This window comes from Sceloporus undulatus, chromosome 3 (genome assembly GCF_019175285.1).
Source record: "Sceloporus undulatus isolate JIND9_A2432 ecotype Alabama chromosome 3, SceUnd_v1.1, whole genome shotgun sequence".
NCBI classification, from domain to species: domain Eukaryota; kingdom Metazoa; phylum Chordata; class Lepidosauria; order Squamata; family Phrynosomatidae; genus Sceloporus; species Sceloporus undulatus.
This window is the reverse complement of record NC_056524.1, coordinates 215324863-215343453: the sequence shown is the minus strand read 5'-3', so window position 1 is coordinate 215343453 and position 18591 is coordinate 215324863. Positions and strand designations below refer to the sequence as shown.

General features: G+C 40.6%; 1 protein-coding gene across 1 annotated transcript in view; it reads left to right on the top strand.

The window, feature by feature from the left end:
• Positions 1-634: 634 nt before the first annotated feature.
• The window catches only part of FAM168B (family with sequence similarity 168 member B), a 29694-nt gene continuing 11737 nt past the window's right edge, over positions 635-18591 (top strand). The window contains exons 1-6 of the mRNA XM_042457322.1: positions 635-887; positions 9799-9879; positions 10731-10814; positions 13406-13548; positions 16415-16592; positions 17509-17633. Coding sequence (XP_042313256.1) covers positions 9810-9879; positions 10731-10814; positions 13406-13548; positions 16415-16592; positions 17509-17621 — 588 coding nt within the window. The 5' untranslated portion in view covers positions 635-887; positions 9799-9809 and the 3' untranslated portion in view covers positions 17622-17633. The remainder of the gene's footprint in view (positions 888-9798; positions 9880-10730; positions 10815-13405; positions 13549-16414; positions 16593-17508; positions 17634-18591) is intronic.

Below are 18591 nucleotides of genomic sequence, written 5' to 3'. Positions count from 1 at the left end.
CCTCCACCAGCATTCAAGACCGTGGATCTCAAGTCCGCGAGAAAGGAGGGGTGACTATACACACACACACACTTGCCCCTCCATATTCACTAGGGTTAGGGGCACAAGAACCCCATGAACTATTCCACTTTTACTGCTCTGGCTGCCTCCTGATGCATTCTGGGTGTTTTGCAGTTCAGTGAGGCCTAAGAGAGCTCCCTGGCTGATCATTCTAAACACCCTTCTTTAAACTACCAATCCCAGAATGCAGCGGGAGTCAGCCAGAGCAGTTATAAAATGGAATAGCAGCGCTATATAATAAGAGCGCAGTGGCGGTGATTCTAGAAAGTGACACCAAGGAAACCTAGTGACGCCACTGACGTAACCAGCGTCGAGGGGGGAGGGGAAAGGGGGCGGGGTTCCAAAAGAGGCAGGCAGTTGACGGTTGGTGTTCTGGGGGACGCCACGAAAGAGCAAAGCTGAAGGGGGCGAGCGCGAGCAACTCTCAGGCCACGTGACACACGCTCTGTCTTACACAGCCCCGCCCCCCGCACGTGACCAAGAGGAGACGGGAAGGATCTCGCGAACGAGCGCGTAGGTACGTAGGCACGCACTCACGCGCGCGCCCCCGTTCGTCGCCCATCTTCTGCTCTTTTTTGCTACGGGCCGGAAGTGACGTTTTCGGCCGCTAGGTTGCTGCGCAGTTCTAAGGAGAAAAGAGAGAGGGAGAGAGAGCGAGGGAGGGAGGACGAGGACGACGACGTCTTGCTCTTGTGTGGCTCTTGTTGCGGAAGCTCCTGCTGCCTCCCGCCTCAGGCCCTGAAAGCGAAAGCCGGGCCAAGGTGGTCGCCGCCGCCGCTGTTGCTGCGACGACGACAAGGAGGAGGAAGAGGAGCAGCCGCAGTTCGGTGAGGGGAGCGGGGCTTCTTCTGGGGCCTTTCCGCGCCTTGCTGGGCCTCGGCGCTAGGAGCCAGCCCCGTTGCAGTGGTGCGCCAGGCCCCGGCTAGGGATGCTTGGCTGGAGCACCCAGCGGCTTCTCGGAGGCATCTGAGGGCGCCGCCGGCACTTTGCGGCCGCGCTTGGCTGCCTCCCTCCCTTCTCTCGCGGTCCCTTGGTTGGTCGGCATCGCGTTGAGGGTCGGGGGCCAGGAGGATACCTTCGGGGTGGAAATAGGCTGGAATATATACATATATAATCCCACAACACAAATATATATATGTGTATATATATATATATACACACGCACACGTATACATATATATGTATATACACACATATATACATGCATGCATACATCTGTATACAGTACACACTTGTCCTCCATATTCGCAAGGGTTAGTGGCACAAGACCCCTGTGGATATGGAAAAGCCACAGATAACAAGAACACCCAGTTTTTACGTCAGAGGACACCGCTCTAGTATTTTCTAGGCCCTCCAGTGCAACTCTGTGGTCAGCATCCAACAGAGACTGGCCATAGAACTGCCCTGGAGGAGCTACGAAGGCCTGCCTGGTAGATTATCCTCTCTAGGAATCCCTGGGTCCTTCAGTGCAACTTCTATTTAAAGTTGACCATAGGGTTGCACTGGAGGACCTGGATCTTCCTAGAGAGAACATATCAATCAAATCTGCAAATATGGAGGGATGAATGTATACACACACACATATATGTCTATTAAAATTGTGTTGGGGGATTTTTATATTCTGTGGCAATTACTGGTGACAAAGAAAATGACTGTATTCCAATTTGAGGCCACTTTAACTGCCTTAGCTCAGTGCTAGGGAATTATGGGAACTGTAGTTTTGTGAGGCATTGAGCTTTCTCTGTTAGGGAGCTTTGGTGCCCAAAAACCTACATGGTTCCCAAAATTCCCTGGCACTGAGCCACAGCACTTAAAATGTTCTCAAGATGGATTGATAATAATAATAATAATATTTATTCTGTTTTGGCTTTAACTGAAAGAAAGAAATTGGCACCATGAGCTTTCCTAGAGTAAAGTCTACTTCCTCAGATGCATTTAGCATCTTTGAGACTGACTGAAAGAATGGAATTGGCAACATGAGGTTTTGTAGGCTTCAGTCTAATTCGTCAGATGCATTTTGGTGGAGTGGAAGCCAGGTCCAGACATACATATGCCATTGGTATGTGCGGATATCAATTGAAATTACAAATCCTTTTTGTATGGAAATGAAGTTGCAGGTCCAATTTTAACAACCGTCTAACTAAAAAGATTGCATGTACAGCACTGTGTAAATTTACAGTGCTTCATAAATAAAGGTTAATAATAATAATCACATGATTGTTGTTAGTGCACAAAGACATAGGAAACGGTCTTTGCGCATGGAGATGAAGTGGTAGGCCCACGTAAGGTTGTGAGTTCAATCCCAGCCAGGGGCTCAGGGTTGACTCAGCCTTGCATCCTTCTGAGTTCGCTAAAATGAGTTCCCAGCTTGTTGGGGGCAATTAGCTTACAGTTGTAAACTGCTTAGTGCACTATGACGCAGTATATAAGAACTAATCCAATTTGAGACTGCTTTAACTGCCCTGGCTCAGTTTAGGGAATCCTGGGAATTGTGTTTTTATTGTTGCACCAGAACTTTCTGACAGTGAAGGCTAAATGTCTCACAAAACTACAGTTCCCAGGATTCACTAGCATTCAGCCAGGGCAGTTAAAGCAGTCTTACACTGGATTATTTCTGCAGTGTGGATGCAGCTCCATAGGTTTTTTTGTTCAGCATGAATATTAAACATTCCTTAAAGGCAGGAAACTATATTAATACACATAATATGTCTGGCCCTAAACTAGACTTCAGATTAGACTGGTACAACAACAAACTTCAGTTCCCAGAACTCCATAGCATTTAGCCATGGCAGCTAAAGTGAGGTCAGATTATCTCTGCAGTATGGATGCAGCTGTACAAGACTTAAATTTGGAGCGGTTGCCTGGGAGAGTTGCAACCATTACTGTAGCGGCTGGTCTTTAAAGGCTAAATGGCACAGAAGGCGAGAGAGCGGTGGATGGGTTTCCAGATATTAATGCTGCAGTCCTGTGGTCCTTAATCTGGGAGTAATAAATCACTTGCAAGTAAATGCTTACAGTCAGGCTGCGAGAATATAATTCTCTGCCCAAGGATGCACTTATGAGATATTGGTCCAAAACACACTTCAGAAATAATGCAGTTTGAGGCCACTTTAATTGCCCCGGCTGAATGCTAGGCAATTCTGGGAACTGTAGTTTTGTGAGACATTTAGCCTTCTCTGTCAGAGAGCTCTGGTGCTGCAACAACCTACAATTCCCAGGATTCCCTAGCACTGAGCCATAGCAGTTAAAGCGGTCTCAACCTGGATTATTTCTTTACTGTGTTTTGGACCAATATCTCATCAAATTAAGTGCATCTCCTGAAAGCACATAGGGTTATGCTGTACATCACTTCATCTTGCATGCATACACACACACAGATACACACACCCCACACACTGCAATGTTGAGTGTATATTTGGAACGGTTAACCTGAAATGCAAGTGCATTTGTTTTACCCACTGACTCTGCATTATCTTTCTCCAAAAATGCATGTGTATATATGATTTGCTTAAAGCGAATCCAGTTTGACCACGCTTTAACTGTTGTAGCTCCATCCTATGGAATCCCGAGATTTGTAGTTTGTTGGGGCACCAGAGTGCTTTTATGAGGAAGTCTAAATGTCTTAGATAATTACAAATCCCAGAATTCCATAGCATTGAGCCATGGCAGTTAAAGTGATATCAAACTGGATTATTTCTGCAGTGCAGACAGCCCCAAGGTTTTCTTATTCAGCATGTATGTTGAACATTTCTTAAAGGCTGGAACCTCTGTGAATACGCTTAACATGTCTTGCCATAAACTAGACTTATTCAGAATTCACATGTTAAGCAAGGTTTTTGGTGGATAACACCAATTGTCAGCATTACATAATTTTACATCATATATACAAATGTTCCTGTAATTATATATGTGTTTGTTTTCTGCAGTTTTATTTTTTCTTTCATGGGTCGTCTCTGAGTGAATATAGAGCATGGGCCTTTTATGATTATTTGCAGTAGATTACTTAGCATTTGTATAAACGACTGTTAAATTACTACATTATGAAGTGATAAATCTAAAGCATTAGCTTGTGTAGATCTGAAAGCTGCTTTAACAATTAATGTTAGTTTTTTGTGGTTTTTTTGCACTGTGTGGCCATGTTCTAGAAGAGTTTATTCCTGGTGTTTCGCCGGCATCTGTGGCTGGCATCTTCAGAGAAACGTCAGGAACAAACTCTTCTAGAACATGGCCACACAGCCCAAAAAAACCACAAAAAACTATGGATGCTGGCCATGAAAGCCTTCGACTTCACAATTAATTTTAGCATTAGTCTCCATAATTAAAATAGTCAGGGACAGAGAGGTCATTGCCACATGGATACTACCATAATTGTAATCTTTCTCTGAGGTGGAAAGGTAGAAACTCTTAAAGTCTTTATGGATAGAAGAGGACATCCAGATAACTCCAAAATGCCTTCGTACTAAGGTTCAAAACACACTGCAAAAATAATCCAGTTTGAGACCGTTTTAACTGCCCTGGCTCAGTGCTAGGGAATCCTGGGAACTGTAATCTATTGAGCACCAGAGCTCTTTGACAGAAAAGGGTAGATGTCTCATAAAACTAGAGTTCCCAGAATTCCCTAGCATTGAGCCAGGTCAGTTAAAGCAGTCTCAAACTGGATTATTTCTGCAGTGTGTTTTGGACCTAAGACAGACAATTGAACCTGGCTTTTCAGAAGCCGTGCATGTGTAGGCATTATTTATACATTACTTTAATAAAGCAAATGTCTTAAAAGTCTTGCTTGTTGCTGCTGTATCCTTCTTCTGTTATTCAGTTTCTGTTGAGAGAGCAAACTGCTGTTGCTTGCTAGGACAGTTTCCTTTCCAGTTATTACACGGTGATTTTTCTTGTTCACAGTTCCCTGACTATCTGCATGCAATTCCAATGAAATGTGAAGGCAGGGAAATCCAGAAAAATTCTGAGATTCCCCACCCCTGAGGATGCTTTCTAGCATGTCCAATAGAAAAATTGGAGACTTCGAGGAGCAATTAAAAAAACCTATGAAATACAGTCACCTTTCCTTTCTTGTGGACTTGAGATCCGCACTCTTGAATATTCACGGGGGCCAACCTCTGTTGTTCTCAATGGGGCATGCCCCCATGGCAGGCACCTTTTGTGCACTTGCGGGGATGCGCCCCATTCAAGCCTATGGGGTTTGAATATCTGCGAGTCTCCACGAAAACAGATAGCCAACTGTACATTCTCTAGGAATTAGTGGTCCACTCCTTAAGACAAGGGTTTCTTTTACTTTATCAAAATATTCTGCTAGCACTTAGTATTGTGACTGTATGAAACTATTTCTGTCAAAATGATGCACTTTATTTTGGTTATTACATTATTTGTGAGTTCAGCTTTAAAAAAAGATTCTTATTGCACTTCCCAGATGGCAAAACCAGAACTGCATGTGCCTAGCTGTCAATAGTGTGAAACAGTTGGCAACAAATGAGTATATTTGCAACTTAATTCTCTAAAAGAAAGACATTCAATATACAGAATGGTGCTTTCTTCGGGGTAATCATAGGTAGGATTCCTTTCTGTAATTTGCCTTGGGAAATTTTTAATCTAAAAGGCAACATATGAAAAATCAAAATTCATTTTGTGAACTTGCTAAATAGTCCAGTACACTTAATTTTAAATTTAATTTATGAATTATATCTTTAATGTGAAAGCAGTAACATAATGTTACGATTAAGAAGATATTTCAGTTTCCTTTAAAAAATTGTGAAAAATTGTTCTCTTTCCACCTTTGACTTCAACATTTCTGGAAATGTTTTATCTAGTTCTAGAATATTGTCTTTTTTAGTTTTATGACCCATAGGCTAATCATCCTGACCTCTGTGGTGGTGTATAAGTATCATCATGGTAACCTTTCTCATCTTGCAATGAGATTTAATACCACCACTACAACCTGTCTTAGCAGGGCATCCTCTTCTTAATTCAAAGAAAAATGCACAATCATTACATTTTAACATCTGATCTGCTATAAAAAATATAGTCAAATACATTTTATTCGTTAAATGGACAGCTTATATTTTATGAAACAGGAGGAAGCCATTTAAATATAATCACAATGTAAGATCTTGTTAGTAGCACCCAACTAATTTGACTAGACTTTCTGTCTGCTCAAATATAATATTGTAGAGGAGTCTGTAATTGTTAGTGTCATAAAACTTCCAGGCTCATAAAACAACAGCACTTCAAGTAGTGTTTTCTGAGGAATACATGTAGTTCACCCTTCAGGCTGAAAGGCGTCTCACTTAAAAAAATACCAAAATTACATGCACATACTTTGTATCCATCAAACAGCTTCATCTCAGCTGTGTTTGCACAGTTGCTATTAATATTGTGAAATAAATCTGGAAGATTTTTATGTGGAAAGTGTTAGTACCCAAAATAACTGTTATACACTTGAGGTTTTCTGATCTTGTATGGCAGATATCAGTGTTGAGGGACATCACCTCAGATATTGACCTAGGTATAAAATGTTCATTTCCCCCCTTCCATCTCAAATATGAGGATACAACACTTTTAGGCAATTCTGTGAGCTATTAATACTCACTTTATGCATCAAAATCATTTTGGCTTTTTAAGTAATGCAGTATTACCAGTAATTTATTATGTAAGAACATTGGTTTTTGTTACTGTTTCTTTTATACTCAGCTTCAAACACAGGCAATTAAAACTGGTTCTGTTGACTTTAGTTAAGAAGCTAAATGCCATATAATGGCTGCAGTCCAGAAGAATTAAAATTATTTTAACCCCTTCTTAAACAGGTTCAGCTCTGAAGGTTGTTGAAGTTAAAAAACAGGGTGATTTTGATGCACATATTTTTGTATTACAGACTCAAATTGATATATTTTTAAATTGTTTTTATATCACTGCTTGTGATATAAAAGCTTTGTAATAGAGACTTTAATCCTATAATTATTTATTCTAGAATAATGACATTGGCTTCCTGAGTTTCAAATTAAGTCATTCTATAGTGCCTGTAGTAGGGTAGGTAATCCAAGGGTAATTCTTTGTTGCAGTGTTTGAAAAAGCTTTGAAACCCATTTATTCAGAGTGCCTTTTAATTTAATTGTGTTTAATTTAATTGGTGTATTAATTAATCAGACCACTTGCTTTATTGGTGTGATTCTGGAATTTTTATCCTGGATTAATTGCATTTTATGCAGGAATTGAGAATATTTGGCCTCCACGTGTTTTTTTATTATTATTTTATCTTGTGTAAACACATTTTAAAAGAGGTAAAGAAAAGGCCAAAAAGAAACAAAGTTTGTTCACAATGAGATCATTGAAGATCAAACAATAATAAATTAAGAAAAAAATTATTTAAGCAGTCCATATGTCAAAATAGTAGTCAAATAGAAAAGGCTATTATAGAATGAACAGATAGAGAATCATAGAGTTGTAAGGGGTCCCTGCTCTTTGCAGAGTCTCCAGCTAGATTATTACTAGCAGGAGATATCCAGCCTGTTTTTAAGATGTCCAGAGAAGAAGATCCCATCACTTCTCTAAGTAATAGAGTCCATTGCCAAATCACTCTTACTGTCAAGAAGTTATTTCTCATGTTGAACTGAAATCTTCTCTCCTATAATTTAAATCCATTAGACCCAATTCTGTCCTCTGGGACAGCAGAAAACACGCCTGCATCCAGCTCTTCATGGCAGCCCGTGCGGTATTTTAAAAAATGCAGTCATGTCACCTCTCAATATTCTCTTCATCAGGCCAAACATGTCCAGCTCCTTCATCCTTTCCTCATATATTTTATTCTTCATACCTCATATCAACCATGTTGACCTCTGAACTTACTCCAGTGTGTCTGTACCATTTTTAAAATGTGGCTCCTGCAACTGAATGCAGTACTCCTGATGAAGTCTCACAGTGAAGACTATGGTGGGATTATTATGTCCCTTGACTTGGTAACTGTGGTTCTATTAATGCAGGCTAAAATACCAGTAGTATTTGCCTTCATTGCTGCAGCATCACACTGCTGTATTGTCTTCATGTAATGACCAACAGATATTAGTAGAACAGTGGCATCTTCAGACTGTTGAGTAAGAGATGGTCATTGAGTGATAAATGGATAATTTGCATTTGTCCAAGCTTGAAGTGTAAGTCACTTCCCACTTTTGCCTTTTGTATATATATATAATACTTAACATTTAATAGAACTTTTATATCTCACAGGGAAACTGATGGATGATGAACTTAAATAAAATTGAAGGTGGATGGGCAGGTATCCGAATGGTGCGAAATCCCACTATTATGTCTGAGGAAAAAGTAATTGCTTTCTGACAGGGAAAAAGCTGAAGTAGATTGAGGATCCTCTGATTTCATAACAGATGCAGAATAAAAGAATTCTAGAATCAGCAATTGATCATCATTGTGTGTGCCTTGAAGTCATTTCTGACTTATGGCAACCCTAAGGTGAACTTGTCATGGGGTTTGGCAAGATTTGTTCAGAAAGGATTTGCCTTTGCTTTCATCTGATGCTGATAAGATATGACTTGCCCAAGGTCACCCAATGGGTTTCCATGGCTGAATCGGGATTCAAACCCTGGTATCCAGAGTCATAGTCCAGTGTTCAAACCACTGTAGCCCAACATTTTTCTTTTAATGCAATGACTATCCTGTTGTAGAATGGTATTATCATGCCTCTAGGTAACTTGATGTTTTAAATTACCTCATGCATTAGTAGCTTTCTACTGCCTTACTCTTAGTCTCTACTTGAAAACTGATATTTCAGTAATTAATGAATAATATTGTCATAGCTAACTGGTTCAGCTACATAGACAGTTTCATTTTGAATCAAATGAAGACACTAGTATTTCTTAAAACACTTCTGTAGATTGCTGGTTCTTTACAGCTAGCATGTGAATTGATAGCTGAAAAACTCCAGATCTCATTCTTAAGAAATGTCTTGTGTACCTGTTAATGAACTTTTCTGCCAGTCAACCTCACAAAACAGAGCAACAATAGGTAATGCCAGTTAGTGCTTCACATCAGATGGTTGGGTAGGCAATTTTAGATTTGTGCAAAGACTGCAGGATGGTGTAATGTATGGATAAATCCTTTTCTCTGAAGTAAAACTGTGAACAACTCTTTCAGAAAGTAGTGTCAAAGGAAGCTCCTGGTTAGTGTCACCCATATCCAGTGTCTTGGTGTAGATTGCTTTAGGCTGTAATGTCAAACATGTTCTTATTGTTTACCTGGTATAATTTAAGGGCTGCTCTGAAAAATGTTTCATTTTAGGAGAGCCAGTGTGGTGTAGTGTTTTGAGTGTTAAGACTGTGACTGGAGACCAGGGTTCAAATCTCAGCTGAGCCATGTAAACACATTGGGTGACCTTGAGTAAGTCACACTCCCTCAGCCTTAGAGGATGGCAAAAGCTACCCCCCCCCCCCCCGAAGAAACTTGCCAAGAAAACCCCAAGGTTGTCATAAGGCGGAAACAAAGACACACAACAACTATTCTGACACTTTGGTGGTTCACAAATTGATGCAACTGACATAAAGAATTTCTTCAAAGAAAGCCTTCAAGTTTATATCAGTTTGAGCTGAGAATACTGAAGTTGTCAGGGCCTACTCAAGGGCAGTTAAGCAACAGATAAAATAAGAATTCCTACTCTTTCTCGTGTTACCTCAACATTGATTTTGCTACTGTTCTTATTCAAAATAAATTACTTTTCTCCTACAGTTATTGAAATCATGAATCCTGTTTATAGTCCTGGTTCTTCTGGGGTTCCCTATGCAAATGCCAAAGGAATTGGTTATCCAGGTATGTAACAGAATCTTTTATATGTCATACATTCTTTTATACATTTTTAAAATCTATTTCTTTATAACATTTTCCCTGGAGAGACCTTGGTTGGTTTTACACAATAGTAGATGTTTATCTGTTACAATATAAGCATCTGGCTGGCACCCACACTTGATCATTGCTTCCTAATGCATGTTTAATACAAACAGCGAAATAGATGTGTAATGACTTTGTGTTACTATGAATGATATATATGACTTTATTTTTAATGCGTACCATGTGAAATACAATATAATGATGTTTTTCAAACAATGTCTACAACTACAGTTCTGTACACATTTAGTCTAGATGCAACTTTCTTCAAATTCAGTAAGACTTTTGAGTAGACTTGTATAGGATTGCTCTGTCTATTGTATGATAGAATGATTAAAGATTTGTATCTCGAGGTCTCTTCAGTTTCTGATCTTTTAAAGTGTAGTTTTAGTAATATAAATTATTCTGACAACCATGGTCTGATTAATTTGATTGTCTGCTATAAGCATAGCTGTTTTGTGCCCTGCACTGTTGGAACTTCCAGTCTAACAGCTTTACGTAATAACACTGAGAAGAAATACAGTGGTCTATGATCTCTGTTGCAGCCATTAACATCTCTATGTTAGCAAGTGTGCTGAGTAGTATGCAGAATGTAATAACATTATATTCACTGCCAAAAAGGATTGCAGTCTGAAGTCTTATCACATCTATCAGAGATTTTATTATGACACAGATAACTTACATTATTTACATAAATATTAAGCTGAATTGGAAAACAGTATTTACAAATACAGCAGTAATACTAGTGGTAATTCTTAAAGTAACTTTCTTCTCAGCTGGATTCCCAATGGGTTATGCAGCTGCTGCTCCTGCCTATTCTCCTAACATGTATCCTGCTGCAAATCCTACATTCCAAACAGGTATGTATTCAGAAGTGTTGTAGATGTCTATCACATTGAAGCTTTGAAACAGATGTTTCAGACAAACTTTTCTGAGTTCAGTGAGTTAAGATGCAAAGAAATGGAGAATCAACCTGTTCAGTATTGCAGGTCCCCCTATGTCTGAAAATACTGTATGAAGCACAGGCATATTATAGGTATAGCTTTTCCCAACAACATTGCAAGCACTTACAAGTAGTATTACACGTTTCACATTTGTTTGTCATGCAGTCTGGAGAAGCAGCAGAACCTGAGAGAGCAAAACATGACAAGCTCACAAAGGGACATCTAGCTTCCATTGATTCCTGTTTTAAGCCCTGGTTGGAGCATGTCCTTCCCTTCTCTCAGCATGTTGAATTCATGCCTCTTGAAAGCCGTGAGGATGCAATGAGTAGATATACTGCTCGAGCATACATGGACTCCAGCATATGCTGGAAGTCCACGCCAGAAGACGCCTCGCCGTGTCTGGAAACTGTAATGGCACGCACACTGCCATGTGCACAAGCCCCATTGTTTTCAATGGGGCTCGAGCATATGTGTAATTCCCCTTAACTGGGGGGGGGGGGGTCCAGAACGGATCCCCCGCATAAGGGAAGAGCCCACTGTAATGTCTGAAGTAGAGTTCTAATGGGTCCTCTGTAGAGAGCAGGGATTCTCTGCATCTACATACGCTCTATGTTTGGGAGCTCCGTGCAACCATGCTTTTTCTTAAATTGCATGAGCTCTCTCATGTGTTTGTCATGTGCCATGTCCTTCTAGCCCCACACCGTGTCAGGTAGTTAGAGCAGGGATATGGCAGAAAAAGGAGAAGTTGGGGGGATTCTATGTGTGGGTAGTATGATGTTGACACTTTTGTGTGTTCAGTTGGTACACTTGGGTGAAATTTGCATTCAAAAATGAAGAGACTCAGTAGTGGAATATGGGCATTGCATTTTCTCTACCCTGGGTTAGATTTTTCCATCCTGCTGTAGTGAACTTGATATTCTTGGTGAGTGTTTGTATTCTGAGTTCTACCAAACAGTTCTTGAGAAGAGTTGGAGGAAGACAAGCATTATCATTTGACCTTTATCTTTCTTCTATCTACCTCTTTTACCTTCCCTGGTTGTTAAATAATGTATGAGGGGCATCTTTAATCTCAGGCGGGGTACAGACCGCCGCTTTGCGGCGGTCTGCTGCCGCCGCCAGTAAGTCCGCGGGGGAGCCGGAGCCTTCAGACGGCCCGACTCCCGCACGGACCGAAAAAAGAGTTTGCGACGTAGCGAGGCGCCAGGGGCGCGCTCGCTACGTCAGCAGCGGCGCGATGCGTACGGACACTAAGCGTCCGATACGCAAAGATGGCGCCGGCCATGTAGAAGGGCCGGCGCCATCTTGTACGGACGGAGTCCGTACTAGGCCATGGGGCGTCTAAAAGAGACGCCCCTTTTTTAAAATGGGACGTCCTCCGGACGTCCCAAATGGCGGTGCAGAAAGCACCATAGTTTATTTTTGTGCACAGAACAGGAATGCATAGGAAGAAATTGATAACCTCTCCCTCAGTTTTTTATATACTGTATACTGTAAGTTGTGTTTTCCTTTGCTTGAGCTCCTCGTGGATTCCAGCTGGTTATTGGTCTATGTTGGAATCCTCACTAATTCCTATGGAGATCTGTTTACTCAGCAGGTCCTTACATGGATTTCATGCGGTTTTCTTAGGCAAAGAATACTCAGAAGTAGTTTTGCCACTTCCTTCTTCTGAAATACAGCCTACATCACCTCATATTGTTGGGCTAAATTTATGGTAGTATTGTCTACTGTTGTAGTTTGGAGTTAAGTTAGGGCAAGGAGTTTTAATAGCAGTTATCCACTTGGCATACAGTTTTCTGTGGTTAAACTAAATCAATAGATTGTATAATGTCTCTAATCCAATGCTGTTGTTGTTGTTGTTAACTACCTTTGGGCCGATCTCGACCCATGGCAACCCTGTTGATTTGACTAATTCTGATTCAACAAAAATCAAGATGCTCCAAGCTAAATTGTATTGAAACAAATGTGTGAATTGTGGTGATCATAATTCTGTGCTGAACACTCCAAAGTAGACAACAAAACCAAAATTTTAAAAAATTCAAGCACAGTAAATTTCTCAACATTTAAAATTTCACTTCACAGTAGTAGTGACTCAGAATTTCTCAATCAAACAGTATTCAAAGACATTTTGGTGCCTTTTCATTATTTTGTTTGTGTGTGTGTGTGTGGGGGGGATTTTAGCTTTATTTCCATTGTAGTCTATTTAGCATTTTGGATCCTAAATGCTGAGTATTGCCCTAACTACTCTTGATAACTTTACCACCTTTTAATATTTGATTATATTTATTGTTATTTTACTCAGATCTAAATGGTAGATTTCCTTTGTGTTCTATTTATTTAATAGGTAGCATAAAGGCTTATGATACTGATTGTTAAAAAGAATGATAGAGAATGTATGAATTAGAAATAATAAAGTCGTGTGGACTATGGAAATGTAGTCTAAGTGTACATAAAATTTAACTGAAGTATCTCAATAGAAATCTTACACTAAAATCCTTATATTTATATAGGTTATACACCAGGCACACCATATAAAGTCTCCTGCTCACCAACTAGTGGTGCAGTGCCTCCCTATTCATCATCACCCAACCCCTACCAAACTGCAGTGTATCCTGTTCGAAGTGCCTATCCACAGCAGAACCCATATGCACAGGTAACATGTATACATTTGTTCAATTATTTTTACAGCAGATGGAGTGGCCTTAGATATTTCCTTTAGTGTTTTCTACAGGAAATATCTAAGGCCACTCCAAGAAGTGGCAGTTTTTGACTGTAGCAATATGGGAGAACTGTGGAGTATCCACTAGTGGGAGTGGCAAGGTTTATGAACAGTAAACTGGGATTCTCTGCAGTTCTGAATTATTGTTGCATGTGAAAAGGTGTGTTTTTGTTTTCAGTTTTTATGTAATCCATTAGTTGAATACACTTGTGGGGATATATGATTATTATTTTTTAGCTTGATTATTCTTGGGTAGAATGTGCATTTGTGATTGGTATGTTAAATATGGCTTCTATGTATTATGCATTCATGGATATTTGTAATGCAATTAGTGACAAGTAACAAAATTATTTCCTAATTCTCTCTTGGCTGTCATGTTACTGTAAACCTTTTGAGCTTTCTTTCCTTTTCTTTTGGTGTTTTATGCCTCAAGTAAGTTTTTTTAAAAAATGAGGTTACGTATTTCAGAAAGAAAGCTTCTTCAAAAATACTTCATGAACATTTTTAAATTCTAAAAATGGTCTTAGTCTACATGGCCTGAATTCACATGGAGCAGTAGCATTACTGAAATTAAGCAGGCAGCTTGAAACATTGTTTATGATGATGTTTGTGGAAGAAAGGTGGCTTATAAAAAGTAAATAAAAATGATACATACAATAAGGTAGTTTTTTTTTAAAAAAAAATCAAGTTGGATAAAATTGCTTGCCAACATTTCTTGCCTCTTGTCTTTCTTCAGCGCAAAGCTCCCTTTTTCAGTCTATCCCAGTTTACATCTCCAGGCTGGACTCTTGCCTTTCATCAGTATCACAGAGCTTTCCCATCTCATTGTGACTAATTTCTCAGACCTAATTGGCACTGAGGTGGTAAACCTATACCTGGAATTTACCACTCAGATGGGAGCTCAGGATTTAGGGACTCCTCCAAAGAAAGAGTCTCTTCACATAAGAAGACGATTGTTAAAGAAAAGCCTAGTCTGGAATCCTGGAATTTTTTGTGCAGATTTTTCAGTAATAAGTATACAGGCACCAATCTGCCACACCTAGTCCTAGGTTTACTATTGTACCGAGTGCTGTGGAATGACTGGATATAATCTGTAATAAATTTGAGAAGCTAACTATATTCATGTACTTGTATTCTCACAAACTATTGTTGTGGGGAGAGTACAGACTCATATCATGAGCTTACTTAAAGGGAGTTTATTAATACTAATATGTTACCTCCAGAACAGAAGCTTGGAATATACTGCACCTTGGATAATTAGCTTCCTCCTAAGACAAAAATAAATGCAGTTGCAATCAACAACACAGAATAACTTCGCCTTGCATGCAGAATAAGAGTAGGAAAGATAACTGTTGTACTAAACCAGTGCAGAATTTCAAATTTGGGGGGGATCTCAGTTAAAAAAGCAGCTGTGCTTTTTGTAAAAGTAAACAGGAGGCTTGACAATATTGGAAATTCAATTATCATATATACTCATGTATAAGTCGACTTCATGTATAAGTCGAGGGCAGTTTTGGGGGCCAAAATAATGAATTTTGATAACACCTATGGATAAGTCGAGAATCAAACACTGGAGCATGTTACAAAAGATCAAAAGGGGAAAACAAAGCACCACTTCCCTCCATCTCCCTCTCTGGACCCCTCTCCCAAGGGTCACAATCTTGGCATGGAAAATGGGGAAACAAAGCTCAGCACATGCACACACACACATTCTCTCTCTCTCCCTCCTCCCTTTACCACCAAGATTCATGGCTTGCAAAACAGGGTACAAACCTCTCTCTTTCTTTCCTCCACCCCCAGGATTTCCAAGGCTCATAGCTTGCAAAACAGGGTACAAACATCTCTCTCTGTTTCTCTTCCTTTCACCCCCAGGAAATGGGGTACAAACCTCTCTCTTTCTCTCTCTCTCTCTCTCTTTTCCCTTCACCCCTAGGATTTCCAAGGCTCATGGCTTGCAAAAAGGGGTACAAACCTCTGTGTCTCTCTCTTCCCTCCACCTCCAGGATTTCCAAGGCTTATGGCTTGCAAAACAGGGTACAAGCCTCAGCATACACACACTCTCTCTCCCTTTCCTCGCCAGCTGTTTGTTAGCTCTGGCTACAAAAGAAGGCTGAGGGATAAGGCACACAAAGATAGTGCAGGGAGACTCAAACAGGGAAGGAAACTCTCTTGCTCCCTTGTCTCAGCAGCTGTTTGTTAGCTCTGGCTATTAAGGAAGACGGAGGGATAACACACACACACACAGAGGAGAGCATGTGGGGATTCAAAAAGGGAGGCAATCTCTCTCCCCCGCCCCCAGTCTCTCTTGTGTCATCAGCTGTTTGTTAACTTGGGCTGTGAGGAAAGGCTGAGGGATAAGACATACAGAGAGAGAGAGAGCAAGAGAGAGAGAGAGAGAGGAAAGCGTACCAGGATTCAAACAGGGAGCTGTTTAAAGATCTCTGGCTGTGAAGGAAGGGTGGTCACTTCTTTTAGGAACTTTATAAGCAGTATTAAATTATTGTCCCGTATATAAGTTGACCCATGATTTTGGAGCCATAAATTTCTCGACTTATAGTTGAGTATATATGGTAATTATTAAGAAATTGTGTATTACTTTCTTTTTGAAGCACTTAGCTTTCATGGGAGAGGCTAAAACCTAGCCTCTCTTTAAAAAAAAAGAAGGGATGTTGTCTTTTTGCTTTCATTTTTCTTGTTTACATCTCTGTGAATAAAGTCATTTCCCCTAAATGTGTGCCCTTTCAACATGGATAAAAGGGTGATGAAAAGATTATAGTAAAGCAATTCTTTTTTCCTACAGCAAGGCACTTACTACACACAGCCTTTATATGCAGCACCACCCCACGTAATTCATCACACTACAGTTGTGCAGCCTAATGGAATGCCAGCAACAATGTATCCAGCGCCAATTCCACCCCCCAGAGGAAATGGTGTCACTATGGGAATGGTGGCTGGGACCACAATGGCAATGTCAGCAGGTACCTTGATGTTTCTTGTATGTTTTCATAGGATAACATCACTATTGTGCTTTTCAGTCTGGCCAACACAATGCAATATGTAAATTCACAGGCAACGTACGATAATTGGGTATTTTGCACTTGAACATTGAGACATTATTCTTGGCTAATATGACTGATATTAATTTTTTGTCTGTCAAACCCCTCTTTAAAATACAGATCATTCTGCGGCCCTGAGGTCTTGCATGCTTATTTCATGATAACATGATTTGTAAGGAATGTGCTATTCATTCACATCCGTGGACAACAAACCTAGAATGTGATATTGGAGCATTTGTTTATTTATTAAGATATTTGTGTCTCATCCTATATGTAAAGAGCTCATGGGTTTTGATCATTCATGCTCTGAGCATTGACCCACTTTTAGTGCCATTCATTAAGAATGAACTGCTTTTGTAAAGCAGAAAAATAAATTGTTGGAGAGCTCCTGAGAGGCTGTAAAAGTATTGAGGAAATCTATCCTATTTAGTTCATATATTGGCCATGTATAAATTCACTAGATAGCTTTAAACCATAAACCTGCCTAAATCTTAACTGTTATTCTCACCTACGGTAAACCCATTTATTCAGTGGAATTTACATAAGTTTTTATTTACCTAGTTCCATTATTTTAATGGGTTTACTCTAGCTAAGACTAACAGTTGGATTTAGGACTTTGTCTTAGCCCCCAAATTAGCTATGTGATTGTTAGAACTGCCTCATTTGTATAAAGTGTTGAGGAATGGAGGGGATCTATGGTTAAAATTTGCAAAACTATGTTACTTCAAATTCTACCGAAGACGTTCTGATGGCTTTACTCATTTCTAAATTACATCTGTATAGAGACAAGTACATTTATGCAGTTTGATAATGCAAATACATTTTTCCTCTTCCCTAGGCACCTTGTTGACAACACATTCCCCGACTCCTGTAGCCCCACATCCAGTTACAATGCCCACTTACCGGGCCCCAGGAACTCCAACCTATAGCTACGTGCCCCCACAGTGGTGATTACCATGCAGTGTAAGTATTAGTTTATCTTTAATAATCATAGCAGCTTCACTGGATATCTGTCAGAAATAACAGGATGCACTAACTTTTTCTGGGGAATCTTGACAGGAGGTGCTTTAGAATGTAAATAGAAGCTCATGATCTTTTTCCCAGCAGAGAGGGTCCTGTCCTCCTGTAATCTGGGTTTAGCTCCTCCCATTTGCTCCTGTAGGCAGGGACTATAAACAAAAGACCAGCCCCTATATAGGGAGGAGCTAGCCCCCCTGAGCCTCAGTCTTGTTCCTGCCTATGCTCCTAGCAGGATGTTCTCTTCGAGCCAGCGAAGTTTTTCCTTTCTACGAAAGCGGTTTGAGAATTTTCTTGGCCTTCCCTTCTTCTCCTCTCTCCTGCCTTTCCCCCCTTCCTTGGTGGTGGCTATGGCAGAGGACCCTGAGACCATGGGTGAAGGGCCATCCTTAACCCAGGCTTCCCTAGCTCAGGGTCTGCCAGCTCAACAGAGGGAGCTGGCTTCAGAGGGAGACCCATTGGGATGTGTTTGCTGTTGCTCTGCAGCTTCTGCACTACAGCCTTGGAAGCATGAAGAAGACTTAAAATGGCATGGGCTCCCAGGATTGGAGAAAAGGTCTTGGCTTTGCCAATGACTCTCCCTCTCCTCCAAAGCTGCCCCCTTTCATGGTGGGAGCACAGGAGATTTCTGCAAACAGCATTGCAGCACATGGGAGCCGTGGGAAGAGATGGTGAGGGGTATCCCCTCCATGTCTCTGTTTCTCCACATCACCTCTGCCCAGCCTGTTTAAGGCCAGGGATCAGTGACGAAACTGGCCAGAAGTCATGGAAACTTCCCTCCTCAGCATCTCTGCCCAGCCAGAGTTCAGAGGACAGGCCAGCCAAAAGCCATGACAAAGGATTTCTCTGCATCACCTCTGCCCAGCCTGAAATGGCCAAGGTCAGAGAGGCAAGCCAGCCAGAA